Genomic DNA, 18,011 nt, shown 5'->3' with positions numbered 1-18,011 from the left:
ATAATGCACATGAAGACTATGACTGCATTTCCTCAAAGGTGACCACTTGAGTGATCTCCAGTCCAGTAAAATATTTCCTAGGGTAGAAAGAACCCTAGAGCTTGAGAAGCCTTTGTGATAAGTTTCAAAAAGAAATCTGAAAAGTTGATTCAACTTTCAGTTTCTTGATAAAGTGAGAAGAGTTAACATTAAATAGCCTCTCACCTACCTCCTACCAATCTCTATTTAAATGTGGCATCACAGGAAACAGAAATATAAACAGGATGCCTGACAGTTCTGTAATATTTTAATGCAAGTAGAAATGGCTTCCACAAGAGCCAAAACCACTTTTAAATTAACTGTGCTTAGTAAATGAGAAATATACAGAAAGATCACAACAGGAGCACCTGGGTGGCTCAGTTGGTTAAGCCTCTGACCGGCTCAGGTCATGATCTCACAGTTTGTGGGTTTAATCTCTGCATCGGGCTCTGTGCTGATAGCTCGTAGTCTGGAGCCTGCTTCAGATCCTGTGTCTCCCTCTCTCTGCCCCTCTCCTGCTTGTTCTCTCTCTCTTTCAAAAATAAACAAACATTAAAAAAAAATTTTTTTTTTAAATCACGACAGAGACTGCTTTGTTCTTCATTGGTCCTTAAAATGAACCAAGATCTATTAGTATTCATATTTCCCTGGTTTGGATACACTCATTTGCCCAAAAAATGACCAATTCACTTAGTGCATGCTGAGATCTTCTGCCTAAAACTCATGAATGTCCATGATCCATGAGAAACGCCCAGAGCCTCATTACAAAGGAGAAAGTCCATCAAAAAATATATTCTCTGGGGGTGCCTGAGTGGCTCAGTCGGTTAAGCATCTGATTTCAGCTCAGGTCATGATCTCACGGTTTGGGAGTTCGAGCCAACTGTCAGGCTCTGCTGTCAATGTGGAGCCTGCTTTGGATCCTCTATCCCCTTCTCTCTGTGCCCTTCCCTGCGCACATGTCCTCCTTCTCTCTCAAAAATAAATAAATGTTGAAAAAAAAAATATATATATATATATATTCTCTGGACTTAAAGGAGAACATAATCAAACAGGAACTAAAGATATACATAGGCAGGCCGTGCTTCTAGGATCTTTCCATTTTAATTTAAACCCTAAGACTGGTTGGCTCATAAAGGAATTAGATGAAGTTAATCTAGCTTGTGATAGTACACTGAATTTAATGATCACTGGTCACCTTCTTCTCCAACTGACCATAACCTACAAGACTTCAAGTTGGAATGTTCAGACTGCAAAACCAGTTGTCTGAGTAAACAATTCTTTCTTCCTTTTTTTTTTTTTTTTTTTTTTGGTTTATACTAGTTTATTTAGGGATTCCATTTTCATTCCTCAATAGACTTTATGTATTTCTTATATTTTTCTTCACTCATTAATTCATCCAATTCTGAAGGATTACTGTTATCTTGATCAGCCAACCATCTTCCTAACAAGATTTGTTGACAAGTCCTGGATTTTCTCTAAGAGCTTCATTAATTTCAGTTACTTCTTCTGATAGAGGAGAATAAGAGTTCACCAGCAGCTTTCACACTGTCCAAAGCACCAAACTCATTTTGTTTGTTCAGTTTGGTCCCAACTTCAGGCAGACTACATTAAACAACATCTCCCAAAGCTTCCTGTGCAAAATTGCTGATTCCCACTGTTCCAACATCATTTCTGTTGTTTGTCTGTGAATTCATGCATGGATAGCAGAGCCCACCCTCAGCCCCAGGACCTGGGCAGGCAGGGCACTGCAGGCATGGATTCCGTGCACAGGTTATAGGCCTCAGCCCGCATGCTCCACACCACTCATAGCACCACTGAGGGTAACAAGTTTCAGTCCTCTTGAGATAGTCTTTGTTCAGTAAGAACCCAATACGGAAAAAGGCATGGATTATAGGTGGGGAAAGTGTAAAACTTACCTGATCAGTGATCTTATTTTGTTTCTCTAGATTCTGTAAGTCAAAGTTCCAAAATTCAACTTCAAAATGACTTCTAAATATGTAAATGCTGAAAATCCATGCTGTGCCATTTATCTCTCCAGCCCCATGATTTAATGCTATGTAATGAATACCAGAAGATGGTAACTGGTAAGTTCTTTTTTCTTTCTTTCTTTCTTTCTTTCTTTCTTTCTTTCTTTCTTTCTTTCTTTCTTTCCTTTTCTTTTTTCTTTTCTTTCTCTTTCTTTTTCTTCCTTCCTTCCTTCCTTCCTTCCTTCCTTCCTTCCTTTCAAGTAGACTCCATGTGCAATGTGGGGCTTGAACTCACAAACCCAAGATCAACAGTCTTGTGCCCTACTGATTCAGCCAGCCAGCCGCCCTGTAACTGATAAAGTCTTACAATGAGCACAAGCCACTGTGGGAAAGCAATTCTAGTAACATCTGGGTATTCAATAGCAAAACTGAAATCCCAGATATCAGAGATCTTCATTTTGTTGGTTCCTTAACCCTCCCACCTACAGATAAGGCTTTTAAGTGATAACGTCTCAACCTATGTAGGATCTAGATATTAAAAAGTTCTCATTTTTTCAAACCTTTAGTAAACCGACAGGAATTGTGCTACTGAACAGAGAATCTCCATACATAATGCAAAAGTGAAAAAAAAAAAAAAAGTAGAATGATGACATTTTGGCCATGGCAATATCACTCAAGTTCAGCTTCCGAAAGTCTAGTAGACACTGTCCTGGTTCCTGCCGTTGATCTGGATGAATCTTCAATGTACGTTATGACCAACAAATTGCTTCCAACACCACCCTGCCATTTAATCTTATTTTTAGCTGAAAATTCATCTTAAGAAAACCACATTAGGGGCACCTGGGTGGCTCAGTCAGTTGAGCATCTGACTTTGGCTTAGGTCATGATCTCACGGCTTGTGGGTTCGAGCCCTGCGTCAGGCTCTATGCTGATAATTCAGAGCCTGGAGCCTGCTTCAGATCCTGTGTCTCCCTCTCTCTCTGCCCCTCCCTCCCTCATGCTCTGTCTCTGTCTCTCAAAATTGAATAAACATTTAAAAAAAAAATTAAAAAAAAAAAAACACAAACATTATTGCCATTCATAAGCTGCCTATAAAAGCAAAAGGAGATACAGCACTCTTAGCTGATTTCTGAGTAAAATGGGTGAGATCCTTAACAATGGAACACTGAAATATTTTTCCTAAATGCTGAAGTATTAGGCTCCTTCTTGGGAAGAAAAAAGCATAAAGGCCACAATATGCTCTTAAATAACTTCGGTTTCTTGTGTGTGTAGTCTCCCTAACATGGATCATAAATGGTCTCTGTTACTTTTTTTTTTTTTTTTTTCTTTATTTGGACCTTGGGTATACAGAACTGGATTAATCATAATCTTTGGTTCACAACATAGTCTCATGGCAAGCTCTTTGGATATTAAATTAGTTATTTTTAACCTTGCAAAAAGTAAACTATAAACTAAGACCCTGACACTTATTTCTAACCATAGTCTCTGCCTCCTTCATCCCCTCTCCCTGCTTCCCTGACCCCCAAAATGATCATAATCATGTTCATCATTCCCTCGCTTTTCTTTTTATAGTTTTTTCCTGTATTTATATGTAATACTTAAATTCTTTTTTATTTTAATTTTTAAAGGGCATTTAGGTTTTATAAAAAGGTTACCATGCACAGTGAGACCTTCCAGGGCTTATTTTTTCCCTTAGTCTCATCCACAATGTTACACACCTTTGTGGTTTATTCTGCTGTATATAACAGTTGTTGTTTTGCTTTTTATTTATTTTTAATGTTTATTTATTTTTGAGAGGGACAGACAGAGTACGAGCAGGGGAGGAGCAAAGAGAGAGGGAGACACAGAACCTGAAGCAGGCTCCAGGCTCTGACCTGTCAGCACAGAGCCTGATGCAGGGCTTAACCCCACAAACTGTGAGATTGTGACCTGAGCCAAAGTCAGAGGCTTAACCGACCGAGTTACCCACGCACCCCTGTTGTTTTGCTTTTTAAATATCTGTTCTGTTGATGAGCACTTGGGTTGATTCTGGGTTTTTGCTATTGTGAACAAATACTGCTATGAACTTGTACATATGTTGTACGTATATAAGAGATTCTCCTAGATGTACTCCGACTAGAACTGCAGGGTTATAAGGTATGTGAATATTCAACTGAAAGAGATCATGCTAAACTGTAAGCTAAAGTGGTTACATCAAGTTATACTCCTTTCATAATACATAAAAAAATTCTTTTACTTCTTGCCAATGGGGAATGGGTGGGAAAAGATTTCCTACTGTGGTTCCAATTTACAATTCTCTTAATGTTACATGTAATGATGTCAATCATCTCTTCACGTATTTATTGGCCATGTGAGTGTCCTCTTCTGTAAAAAAACATATTCATATATTTTGTCCAGTGTTGCATTAATTTTTTGTGTTTTTCTCACTGATTTGTAGAGTTCTTTGTATGTTCTTGACATAATCTTTTTCATGTTGTATACACTGTATCTTCTCCTACTGTATCATTTGTTTTGTCACTTTATTAACTTGGTTTTTTTTTCTCTTTAATTCTTTTAAAGTTTATTCATTTTGAGAGACAGTGCACATGAGCAGGGGAGGGGCAGAGACAGAGGGAGAGAGAGAATCCTAAGCAAGCTGTGTGCCATCAGCAAGCACAGAGCTGGACACGGGCCTTGATCTGATGAACTGTGAGATCATGACCTAAGCCAAAATCAAGAGTTAGGTGCTTAACCAAAGTAAGCCACGCAGGTGCCCCCCAAATTTCTCAGTTTTAGAGTCCAATTTATCATTATTTTTATAACCAATGCTTTCTGTGTCTTTTAAACTCTTTGCTATACCCAGGATCAAAAAGCTATTCACCTATACTTTCTACTAAGAGCTTTTAATTTTTTCATTTTGTCATTTAAGTCTTAATCCATCTAGAATTGATTTTTCTAAATAGTATGAAATAGGATTCTGTTGGTATGTCTTCTAAAATCAAGAAATAAAATACCCATAAATAAAAATATTCTGCTTTTATAGGATAGTCTGGAAATTTTATGGATGGTCTGGAATTAACCTTCCACTGTAAACACTAGAAACTAGGCAAAACATAGGAAACAACTATTTTTGGACACTGGACAATAGGCAGCTAAGAACTGTGATCCCTGAGAAAAGGAAAACAAACACGATGAGCCCTACCTCAACCTAGGCTTCCTGTCTAGAGGTAACTCCTGAACTACAACTCAGACAGAGGCATCCAAACAATCTGGCAACTTCACGGAGTTGTGGAGACAGAGACTAGAGTTTAGGGAGGCTAAAGCAGCTAGACTTTGCAGAACACAAGAGGAGGGAGCTAAAGAGAGACAGAGCTCTAGAAATCTGCATAGGCTCCCCTTGAATTTTGGCTGAATAGCAATTTGAGGAAAAGAACTATTACCAGAGTGAGTTGTAAAAATAACAATTACCTGAGTTCAAAGACCATCTTTAATCATCTGACTTTCCTCCAACCAGAATAGAGAGACCTCCCTTGAATTTCTATAGCAATCAAAAGAACTAAAAAGGGCTATGCTTTAGGAGTAGGGCTAAATTAGTTCTAGAGTAAAAACTACTCTATGCTCACACTAAAAGAGCTTAAAAACAAACCTAAAAAAGAATCAAAGTAATCTATAAGGAACTTAACTGCATGCCAGCAAAAAAAAGAAAGAAAAAAAAAAAGAAAAAGAAAAAATTTCAACGTTCTTTAAAGGAATGTAACAAAATCTAACACACAGTAACATTAAATTAACAGTGTACAGGGGGTGCCCGGGTGGCTCAGGACTAAGCGGTCAATTCTTGATTTCAGCTCAGGTCATGATCTCACCTGATGAGTTCCAGCCCCACGTCTGGCTCTGTGCTGACAGTACAGAGCCTGCTTGGGATTCTCTGTCTCCCTCTCTGTCTGCCCCTCTCCCATTCACAATCTCTTTCTCTCTCTCTTTCTCTCTCTCAAAAATGAATAAACATTAAAAAAAATTAACAGTGTGTGATACCCATCAAAAATTACTAGACATACAAGGAAACATGAAAATTTAACCTGTAAACCAGGAAAGAAATCAGTCAATAGAAACAGACTCAGAAATAACAGAAACAAAAGAAATAGCAAATACATTAAGCAGCTGTAGGATTTAGGAAGGTGCAAGAAGAGTAATCTCATTCCAGACATAAGAGAGCTCCTATGCACATGCAAGTCTTCCCCCTGGGCCTCTTGTGCTCACAAGAAAGACTAGGGACAGGGCAGGAGCCTAGAAATGGTCTACCATAGCAGCCTAGGCATGAGAAAGGTGATTGGCAATTGTTAGGGGACAGACACAATGCTCCACCCACCTCCCCTAGACCTTTCTCTTCTATTAAGCAAAAGCCTTAATCCCTTGGGGATGGGCAGCAAACCCTTTCATCTGGAGGGCACTGGTGAAGATCCCCTGCTTCTGGGAAAAAAGTAAAAGCAAAAACCCTCCACTCCTGGTGAGAGGCAGGAAACCATCTTAGGCCCAAGTTCCTGATACTAAGTAGAGATTGGCCATAGCTGGGGGAGGGAGAAGAAACTCTTCAAAGACTAACCACAGATACAAGGCAGAGTTTAGTTGTGATAAGGAAGAAGGGTAGAAAAACTAAAAGTCTCACTCCCAAGACATAGGCACAGGGTCTAAGTAGACTGCCTAAGACAGAAGCAGGACCAGATAACAGAGAACCTTATTACAAATCTAGCCTACATAAAAAGCAAGAGTGATTCACCAGTGGAAGAGAGGCAAGAGTATGGAGAGAATTTGTCTGTGGTACAGGCATGCAGGGGTGGCTAAAAGTTGAGAGAGGGAAGAGGAGAACAGTGAGAAAATACAGAGCCTCTGACCCCAGCCCCCAGTCTAAGCACAAAGCTACTTACTGTTAGAGGGATTTGAACTTTACAGCACAATAAAGGTACCAAAAGCCACAACAACACCCAAATTGAGCTTGACTGGCTCAATCCCCTAACAGAAGAAGATGCCTGCATATTTTCAGATTCAAATACTACTTACCTCAGTTGCTACTGTTCTACACATGATGCTTGGCATATTCAATCACATATTACAGGACAAAAAAGCAAGACATAAAAAACACGTTATGTCAAGAGAGAAGGTAATCTCAGAGATATCTAGATGTTAAAACTATCAGACAGGGATCTTAAAATAACTATGATTCAGGGGCACCTGGGTGGCTCAGTCAGTTGAGCAAATGACTCTTGATTTCAGCCCAGGTCATGATCTCGTGTTTCATGGGTATGAACAGCATGATGGGCTCCACACTGACAGTACGGAGCCTGCTTGGGATTCTCTCTCTCTCTCTCTCTCTCTCTCTCTCTCTCTGTCTCTTCCCTGCTCACTCTGTCTCTCTCAAAATGAATAAACAAACTTAAAACAATTTTTTTAATAAAATAAAATAACTATGATTCATATATTAAAAGATCTCATGGAAAATGTACACAGCATGTGTAAATAGATGGAGAATTTTAAGGGAAATAATAGAAATAAAAAAACATGATGCCAGAGATGTAGAATTTCTCTGACAAGCTCAACAGTAGACTGGACACAGCTGAGGAAATAATCAGTGAACTTGCAAATAGGACAATAAAAATAATCTAAAGCAAAACAAAAAAGAAAAACAGAATAGAGCATTCAAAAGCTAAAGGCCAATATCAGTCTAACACACGTGTAATTAGAATCTCAGAAAGACAAAAGAAAAAAAATACAGCTGAAGAAATATTTGATGACATACTGGCTAAGATTTTTTCAAAAATGATAAAAGATATCAAACCATAGCTCTATAAAGTTTAGAAAACTCCAGTCACAGGATAAATACCAAAAAATACCTAGTTTTGAAGTTTAAAAACTTTGACAGTAACTAGAAGGGGTTAAAACATTACATAGAGAGGAACAAAAACTGGCAGGCTTCTCACTTCTCTAAGTGACACTTAGTGACACTAAGCAGGCCAAAAGACAGGAGTCACATTTTAAAGTATTGAAAGAAAAAACTATCAACCCAGAATTTTACACCAATAAAAATATCTTTCAAACGTAAGAATGAAATAAAGACTTCTTCAGACCAACAAAAGCTAAGGGAATTCATTGCCAGCAGATGTGCCCTATAAGAACATTAATGGAAATTCTTTAGGCGGAGGGAATAAGATAGCAGATGGAAACTGAATTTACACAAAGGAATGAAGGACACCAGAAATGGTAAATATGTGGTTAAATATAAAAGAACTCTTTCAATCTCTTTAAACAATCTCTTGATTGTTTAAAACAAAGAAAACAACAAAGTAATATGGAATTTATAACACCTTTAGAAGTAAAATGTACGACAACAGCACAAAGGATGGGAGAAGGAAATGAAATATACTGTTGTAAAATTCTTTCATTATATGAGAAATAATATTGTATTATTTAAAGATAATACTTATAAAGATGTATAGTGTAAAGTGGGAACAACTGCTAAGAAAATAAAACAACAAGGAGCGCCTGGGTGGATCAGTCAGTTAAGTGTCCAACTCTTGCTCTTGGCTCAGGTCATGATCTCGAGGTTCACGAAATTGAGCCCTGCACTGGGCTCTGTGCTGACAGCGCAAGGCCTGCTTGGGACAGTCTCTCTCAGTCTCTCTCTCTCTCTCTCTCTCTCTCCCTGTGTCCCTCCTCCGCTCGTGCTCTCTCTTAAAATAAATAAATAAACATTAAAAAAAACCCAAATTGGGGCGCCTGGGTGGCTTGGTCAGTTAAGCGTCTGACTTCGGCTCAGGTCATGATCTCACAGTCCGTGAGTTCGAGCCCCGCATCAGGCTCTGTGCTGACAGCTCAGAGCCTGGAACCTCTTTCAGATTCTGTGTCTCCCTCTCTCTCTGCCCCTCCCCTGTTCATGTTCTGTCTCTCTCTGTTTCAAAAATAAATAAACGTTAAAAAAAAAAAAATTACAAAAAAAACCCCCAAATTATATCTAATAATACAATAATGGAGATAAAACAGGATCATTAAAAAATACTCCATTAATTAAAAAGATGGCAGGAAAGGAGGACAAAAGGAATAAAGAACAGATGAGATACAGTTCATAAAGAATAAGATGATAGATTTAAACCTATTTCAATAATTATATGAAACGTAAGTAGACAACACACTCCAAATAAACGACCAAGATTGCCAAATAAAAAGCAAGACACAAGTATATGCTGTCTGTAAGACTTACCTTAAGCACGGCTATATAGATAAGTTAAAAGTAAAAGGATGGGGGCGCCTGGGTGGCTCAGTCGGTTGAGCGTCCGACTTCAGCTCAGGTCAAGATCTCGCGGTCCGTGAGTTCGAGCCCCGCGTCGGGCTCTGGGCTGATGGCTCAGAGTCTGGAGCCTGCTTCTGATTCTGTGTCTCCCTCTCTCTCTGCCCCTCCCCCATTCGTGCTCTGTCTCTCTTTGTCTCAAAATAAATAAACGTTAAAAAAAAATTAAAAAAAAAAAAGTAAAAGGATGGAAAAGATATCCAATGAGAACAATAATCAAAGGTGAAGTAGCTATTAGCGGCCATATGTTAATATCAAAGAAAGATTTCAGAACAAAGAATATTACAAGAGATAAAGAGATATTTCACAACATTAAAGGGGCCAATTCATCAAGAAGGCAACAGCTTCATTATATATGAAAAAAATTGATAGAACCGAAGAGTCTCCTATAGACCAACCTTTCCAGTGATAACAACTACAAACTCTGGACCAAATGCAAAAATCAATTACCCGAGAATTCTGAATACTACACTAACTGCAGGCAGATTGCAGAGGGACATTAAAATATGGAGCACACCACTGAGAGGGGTGGGGGGAGGTGTCCTGCTTTTAGGGGGCTTTGCCCAGACAGTGGGCATAAGTTACAAAGTAGCCTAACTTAGGCAACTAAAAACTCCAATAGAAACCCTGACGTCTTCCTGCCTGGAGGAAAGAAAGGATTCTAGGCAACCATGGCCGCCACCAGAAAGAGTAGAGAATTCCAGAAGAGAGAAACACAGAAAAGGATGCCTTAAGTTTGTGAATGAACACCAAGTATCTCATACTAATCCCTCCCTGAATGATACACATGCAGAACAGATTCAAAGTAGTACAGAAAAGCCTGAAAGAATTGAACTGAAACATGAAGTACAACCCACAAGCGGGCATAGCTTGTTAATTGCCAGGTAAAACAAAACATCAACATTCCTCAGCGAATATCACAGAACTCAGGGCCTACACAATGCAACATTCACAATATCCAGGATACAATCCAAAATTACTCACTGTACAAAGGAGGAGGATATGACCCATTTTCAAGGGAAAAGACACTGAACAGAAGACAATCTCAAAATAACAAAAATATTGAAATGTTCAGACATAACCAACAGAATACAGAAATAGAACCACATGTTCAATTGATTTTCAACAATAAAGCCAAGGTATTTCAATGGGGAAAAGATATTCCTTTTCAACACAGGCTGCTGGATATTAAAATGGGGAAAAAAAAAATCTTGACCCTTATATCATTTAGTATTGACACAAGAATCAACTCAGAACGGGTCCCAGACCTAAACATAAGAGCGAAAACTATGATGCAGCCATTTTGGAGAAAAGTCTGGCATTTCCTCAAAAGGTTAAACATAAGAGTTACCATATGACCCAGTAATTCCATTTCTACGTAATATCCAAGAGAAATGAAAACACATATCCACATCAAAAATTGTACATACATGCTCAAAACAGCATTATTCATAACAGTCAAAAAGTAGAAATAACCCAAATGTCCATCAGTTGAAGAACAGATAAATTAAATGTGGTATATCCAGACAATGGAATATTACTTGGTTGATACACGCTACAACATGGATAAACTCTGAGAACACATATGATTTCATTTACATGGAATGTCCAGAAGAGGCAAATCCATAGAGACAGAAAATAGATTAGTAGAGAGCAGATGGGAGGTTTGGAGGAGGTGGCTAAAAGGTACAGTGTTTCTTTCTGAGGTGAGGAAAACGTTCTAAAATTGTGGTGATCATACTAAGAACCACTGAATTATATACACCTAAGGTATACAACTGCTGGTATGTGAATCATACCTCAATAAAGTTATTACAGAAACAGAGAGCTAAAACTATAAAATTTTTTCAAGAAAACAAAGAAGATTTGTATCCTTGGGTTAGGCAGGTTTCTTACAACACGACCCATAAATGAAAATGATAAACTGGACTTCAAAAAAATTTAAAACTTCTGTTCTTTGAAAGACACTATTAAAAATAAAATAAAAAGGCCAGCCACAGCCTGGGAGAAATATTTCACAAAATATCTATCTGATAAAGGACTCCAAATACATAAAGAACTCAACAACAAAATAGGACAATCCAAGTTTTAAAATGGGGGAAAAAAGTTGAACTCTTCACCAGTAAAAATATAAGAATGGCCACTAAATACATGAAAATAAAGCTTTCATCATGAGTCTTTAGGCAAATGCAATTAAAACCAGACAGAGAGGGGCGCCTGGGTCGCTCAGTTGGTTGAGTGTCCGACTTCAGCTCAGGTCATGATCTCATGGTTCATGAGTTCGAGCCCCACGTCAGGCTCTGTGCTGACAGCTCAGAGCCTGAAGCCTGCTTCAGATTCTGTGTCTCCCTCTCTCTCTGCCCCTCCCCCACTCACACTCTGTCTCTCTCAAAAATAAATAACCATTAAAAAACAATTAAAAAAAAAAAAGTGGGAATGCAAGCTGGTGCAGCCACTCTGGAAACCAGTGTGGAGGTTCCTCAAAAAATTAAAAATAGAACTACCCTATGACCCAGCAATTGCACTACTAGGCATTTATCCAGGGGATACAAGTGTGCTGTTTCGAAGGGACACATGCACCCCCATGTTTATAGCAGCACTATCGACAATAGCCAAAGTATGGAAAGAGCCCAAATGTCCATTAATGGATGAATGGATAAAGAGAATGTGGTATATATATACAATGGAGTACTACTCAGCAATCAAAAAGAATGAAATCTTGCCATTTGAAGCTACATGGATGGAATTGGAGGGTATTATGCTAAGTGAAATTAGTCAGAGAAAGACAAAAATCATATGACTTAACTCATATGACGACTTTTAAGAGACAAAACAGATGAACATAAGGGAAGGGAAACAAAAATAATATAAAAACAGGGAGGGGGACAAAACAGAAGAGACTCATAAATAGGGAGAACAAACTGAGGGTTATGGGAAGGGTTGTGGAGGGGGGTGGGCTAAATGGGTAAAGGACACTAAGGAATCCACTCCTGAAATCATTGTTGCACTATATGCTAACGAATTTGGATGTAAATTTAAAAAAATAAATAAAAATTTAAAAAAAATAATAAATACAGTATTAAAAAAACAAAAAGACGAAGATACCACTACAATGCCTAGAATTTTAAAAACCGATAATACCAAGCATTAGAGAGATTATAGAGCAACTGGAACTCTCCACTGCAAATGAGAATATGCAAAAATGGTACAGCCTCTTTGGAGAACAGTTTGACTATAAGGTTAAACTTTTACCATATGACCCTGCAATTCCACTTATAGCTACTCAAGAGAAATGAAAACATGTATCTACCTAAAGCCCTGTATATTAATGTTATTTCATGGCAGCTTTAATCATAATAGCCCCAAACTGGAAGCAACCCAAACGTGCATCAACAAGTCACTGGATAAACAAACTGCAATGAAGTTATCCAATTAAAAAGTAATTGCAATTAAAAGAAACAAACTACTGACATACACAACTATAAATCTTAAAAGCACTACACTAAATGAACAATGCCAGACACAAAAAAGCTACTTATATGATCCTATTGATTTGACATCCTAGAAATGGCAAAATAGAGTAACAGAAAGATGATCAGTGGTCAACAGGGGTAGTGCTACAGGGAAAGGGCTAACTATAAAAGGTCACAAGAGAAGTTTCTGGGTGGTGAAAGTGTTCTTCTATCTTGATTGTGACAGTGGTGATTATAAAACTATGTACATTTACCCAAACTCATGAAACTGGACATGTTAATGCAGGTAAATTGCGCTCAATAATGTTGATTTTCTTAAAAGGGACAATCAGTTTCACTACTTTTCTAAAAGGGACAATCAGTTTCATTCCTTTTCTAAAGACTACAAAGGTCTCAAGATCCCAGGTAATTCCCAAAAGGTCTCAACATCCATTGTGCTCTAATTTTAGGACCTGACCTTGATTTTTACTCTTTACATGCCTTATGACTGAATGGATAGCACCTCTGAAATATGAAACTCTAAACTGTGTACATGGCTCTGAGAATCCATAGACCAGGCCAACCTAGACTGTGCTCTGTACTACCATCACCAGCTAAATTACAGATGCAGTTGAACATTGTTTGATCTTTCTGAATTTTTCTGGCTTACTTGCTTGCTTTTCTCATCTCTTCACTAAAAAGAATTTACCACAAGTGTCCTGTAGCTCATTCCTATACAGGGAACAAATCTCAGTTTCAGAGACAGCAACTTGAGTCAGCAGTTCAGCTTGAAACATGTGTAGTCTATTTGTCAATGTCTAACAGAACCCACTGCACTTTCTACAAAGAATAATCAATTTCTCATTATATCAACACTCCCCAAATAATCAAAGGCAAATAAAGCATACCGCAATCAAGAGAAAAAGTAAGTAGATTGGGCTATCAACAGCAACTGGGTTTTGAGGAACAAGCACTCAGAAAAGGGGCGGGCACCCAGAACTCAAGGTGGGCTTTCCCACACATCTACAACAGGAACAGACTGGAAATGTAATAGAGCAGTTCATGGGAACTGTATTCAGAGTATAATTAGGACCTTGGGAAAAACCCACATTAATCATTCACACAGACATCTCCAAAGAAAATGAAAAAGAACAAGATGTGGAGAGAAGGGTAGGGCACTTGTAGGTTCTGATGTGGACAAACTCTGTATTACCAAAATGTTTCGGAAGACACCACCTTTTAAAATTAATCTTGCTCTACAGCTCAGCAGAGTCAATAGTGAGACACTGCTAGTAGCAAAGAGATACAGCAACTAATAAAAGAACAAACAAAACCAACTCACACGTGTTTACAACCAGAATACAAATACAAATTTAAAACTGTCTGGAAATAAAATGGAATACACTTAAGCAGAAAGAGAAATCTTCTTCATTACTGTAGTTCACCTCCTGCAAAAAAAATCACGGTCAGTGTCTTTTATTTATGTGTGAACCCATCTTCCTGGTAGGCAAACTGACCTAGGTTGAGGTGATTGCATCTAGTGCTCTAGTATAAATCATAAATGATAAGCCTGGGGGAAACAAAAGCTAGATGTTTTGAGGACTGAGTTGGGCTGACACTCACCACAAACTTCTCACCATTCTGCTCCACATGTTTGTATGTGGGGACCGATATGGGCACAGCTTGCTTTTCTGTGTAATCATAAAATGATTGTCCCAACGAGTCTTCACTGGGATCTAGGTTATCTGCCTCATGTGGAGGCACAGACAACACTGTCAAGATCAATTCCTTCTCGCCTGCTCGGATCAGGTCCACCACCTGCTTGTGTGTCGCCCCCTCAACATTCACGCCGTTCCTAAGGGGAAAAAGGGAAAAAGACAATCCCATAAACAAGAAGGGTCCAAACACCTTGTATCTCCATCCTCCTACCCCACTCCAGTGTCATGCAGTATGAACCATAAAAACAAAATTAATTTGGCTCCAGAAAGGCTGTTTATATTTTTATAGATCATAATGTGAAGAACTGTTTGTAAACTTACAGCAGGGAGAACAAAATGGAAACGTTGGAGAGGACCTGACCCTCCAAGCCAGAATCCCACACTTCGTTTCAAGAAAGCACACGGGAAAGAGGGCACAAAGCTTTCAAAGCTAATTTCCTCACCCTAACCAAGCATGTATACTATGCAGTCAAAGTAGCTTTTAACAATCCTGCCATTTGAACTGTACTTAATCCTTTTTAAACTTTCTGAAATTTCTGTTATCAGAAAGTTTTTACAAAATGTATTCCTTTAATTTGTAAAGACTCAAAAAGGATGACTTAAGATAATTTATATATGTGTATCTGATTTCACCCCATATCTTCAAATCATTCAACTTAACTTTCCTTTATACTGAGTTTCATCACCTTGAGAGTTAAATGGTATAGATATTCATACACACTAGTCTCGTTTTTTTTTTTCAACATTTATTTATTTTTGGGACAGAGAGAGACAGAGCATGAACGGGGGAGGGGCAGAGAGAGAGGGAGACACAGAATCGGAAACAGGCTCCAGGCTCTGAGCCATCAGCCCAGAGCCTGACGCGGGGCTCGAACTCACGGACCGCGAGATCGTGACCTGGCTGAAGTCGGATGCCTAACTGACTGCGCCACCCAGGCACCCCTAGTCTCGTTTTTTTTTTTTTTTATTTTTTTTTTTTTCAACGTTTATTTATTTTTGGGACAGAGAGAGACAGAGCATGAACGGGGGAGCATGAACGGGGGAGGGGCAGAGAGAGGGAGACACAGAATCGGAAACAGGCTCCAGGCTCTGAGCCATCAGCCCAGAGCCTGACGCGGGGCTCGAACTCACAGACCGTGAGATCGTGACCTGGCTGAAGTCAGACGCTTAACCGACTGCGCCACCCAGGCGCCCCAGTCTCGTTTTTAAAAAGGCAAGGGGATGGGGCGCCTAGGTGGCTCAGTTGGTTAAGTGTCCAACTCTTGATTTTGGCTCAGGTCATGATCTCACAGTTCATGAGATCAAGCCCCATGTCGGGTTCTGCGCTGACAGCATATAGCCTTCCTGGGGTTCTCTCTCCCTGTCTTTCTGCCCCTCCCCTGCTTTCACATACTCACTCTCTCAAAGTAAAAAAAAAAAAAAAAAAAAATTTAAATAAAAAAAATTTTAAAAAGACAAGGAGATAACTAAATTTTCATTATCTTAACTAACTTCTTTGTCCTCCCAATCGTGTCAATTAATCTCTCTTAGCATTCTATCTTCTTTCTGTGCTATCTCACTTAAAACTCTGTGTAATCAGTTCAAGATAAAAAAAAAATGTACATCTAAAGTTATATAGGGGCACCTGGGTGGCTCAGTCGGTTAAGCGTCTGACTTCGGCTCAGGTCATGATCTTGTGGTCTGTAGGCTCATGCACTGCACCGGGCTCTGTGCTGACAGCTCAGAGCCTGGAGTCTGTTTCAGATTCTGTGTCTTCCTCTCTCTCTGACCCTCCCCCGTTCATGCTCTGTCTCTCTCTGTCTCAAAAATAAATAAACGTTAAATAAATAAATAAATAAATAAAATAAAGTTATATAGTAAATCAACCTACTCATTCTCCTCCCTGTTTCACTGTACATGAAAAGGCTGCAACTAGGAAAAGTACAAGGTTTGGAAGAACAATAATTTTGTCAAAAAAGATGCTGAGTCTCACAAAACTCACTCAGCAAACTGAAGTACCTTCCCACAATGCTGACCCTGCCTGCCATCTCAGCGAAAACCACTAGGCAGCTAGCTGACCAAAGGTTCCCTCCATGGCTATCCCATGAGAGTTAGGAAACACACACCTGGCCTTTAGTCAATTTGATAAAAGCTTATGTACCCTTTAGAGTTAAGCTCTTTTTCAGTTACAAACCATTAGGATTTTTCCTTCCTGAAAATGATGCTAAGTTTAGTAACAAGCCTTCCACAAATGTTTCAGTCACTGGAATTGTCTCTGTCAGACTCTGGTATCTGAAACATCCATTTACATAAACAGAAAAGGCAGGAGATCATCCAGCTAAAGCTCTTTCCTTTTGGGTTAACAACCTAGTCAGTAAATCAGCACGCTAGACATTTCACAACCTAAAGTCTAACTTATACACACAAAAATTCAATAACTTTACAATTGGCTACCTGTAGAAGAAAATAAAAGCACCCTCACCACTGATTGGGAACTAGGACTTCTAAAATTTGAATCAGGTCAAACTAGTAATCAGGAAAAAGTGATCAACTCTGATCACAGAACCAGATGGTAAAACAGAGAGAAAATAGGCATTGAAGCTAGATCTACATGGGTTCAAATCCTGACCCTGCCTTTAGTACTGGCACTGGTCTTAACTAAGTCATCTAATCTTTCTTAGCATTGATTTCTGCATCTGTAAAGTGGGGACGATAATAAGTCCCAAACAAGGTTATTGTGAGGACTGATGTAATGAAACATGTAACCTGCTGGGAACACCACCTGAACACTCGCATTAGAAGTACTGTGTAGATGCCTGATACAAAGAAATTCTGGTTGAAGAAGAAATGGAAACTAAAGTTGGGGACTGCCAAAGGATTTCATCTAAATCTTAGCCTTATACAATCAAAAAGAATGAAATCTTGCCATTTGCAACTACGTGGATGGAACTGGAGGGTATTATGCTAAGTGAAATTAGTCAGAGAAAGACAAATATCATATGACTTCACTCATATAAGGACTTTAAGAAACAAAACAGATGAACATAAAGGAAGGGAAACAAAAATAATATAAAAACAGGAAGGGGGACAAAACATAACAGACTCTTAAATATGGAGACAAACACAGAGTTCCTGGAGGGGCTGTGGGAGGGCAGATGGGCTAAATGGGTAAGGGGCGTTAAGGAATCTACTCCTGAAATCACTGTTGCACTATATGCTAACTAATTTGGATATAAATTTTTTTAATAAAATGATAAATAAATAGATAAAAATAAAATTAAATCTTAGCCTTATTAACAGTTCTGAGAAAATGTTTTGCTGGTAGAAGAAAAATAAAATTGAAAAAGCAAAAGTTAGAAATCAACAGAAAACTTCATTTACCCGTGAGTCTTAGCTTACTTATGAACAACCTTAATTTTTATTGTTGTTATTTTGTTTTTTAAGTTTATTTATTTGTTTTGAGAAAGAGGGAGAGTGTGCATGTATGGGGGAGGGGCAGAGAGAGAGGGAGGGAGAGAGGGAGAGAGAGAGACAGTCCCAAGCAGGTTCCGCACAGACAGCA

General features: G+C 38.7%; 1 protein-coding gene across 3 annotated transcripts in view; it reads right to left on the bottom strand.

The window, feature by feature from the left end:
- SNX27 (sorting nexin 27) overlaps positions 1-18,011 on the bottom strand; it is a 70,221-nt gene that overhangs the window by 28,189 nt on the left and 24,021 nt on the right. For all 3 annotated transcript variants that reach the window (XM_045479221.1, XM_045479223.1, XM_045479224.1), the window contains exon 2: positions 14,376-14,607. In XM_045479221.1, coding sequence (XP_045335177.1) covers positions 14,376-14,607 — 232 coding nt within the window. The remainder of the gene's footprint in view (positions 1-14,375; positions 14,608-18,011) is intronic.

The sequence above is a fragment of the Leopardus geoffroyi genome, chromosome C1 (assembly GCF_018350155.1).
Source record: "Leopardus geoffroyi isolate Oge1 chromosome C1, O.geoffroyi_Oge1_pat1.0, whole genome shotgun sequence".
NCBI classification, from domain to species: domain Eukaryota; kingdom Metazoa; phylum Chordata; class Mammalia; order Carnivora; family Felidae; genus Leopardus; species Leopardus geoffroyi.
This window is presented reverse-complemented; position numbering and strand designations above follow the sequence as displayed.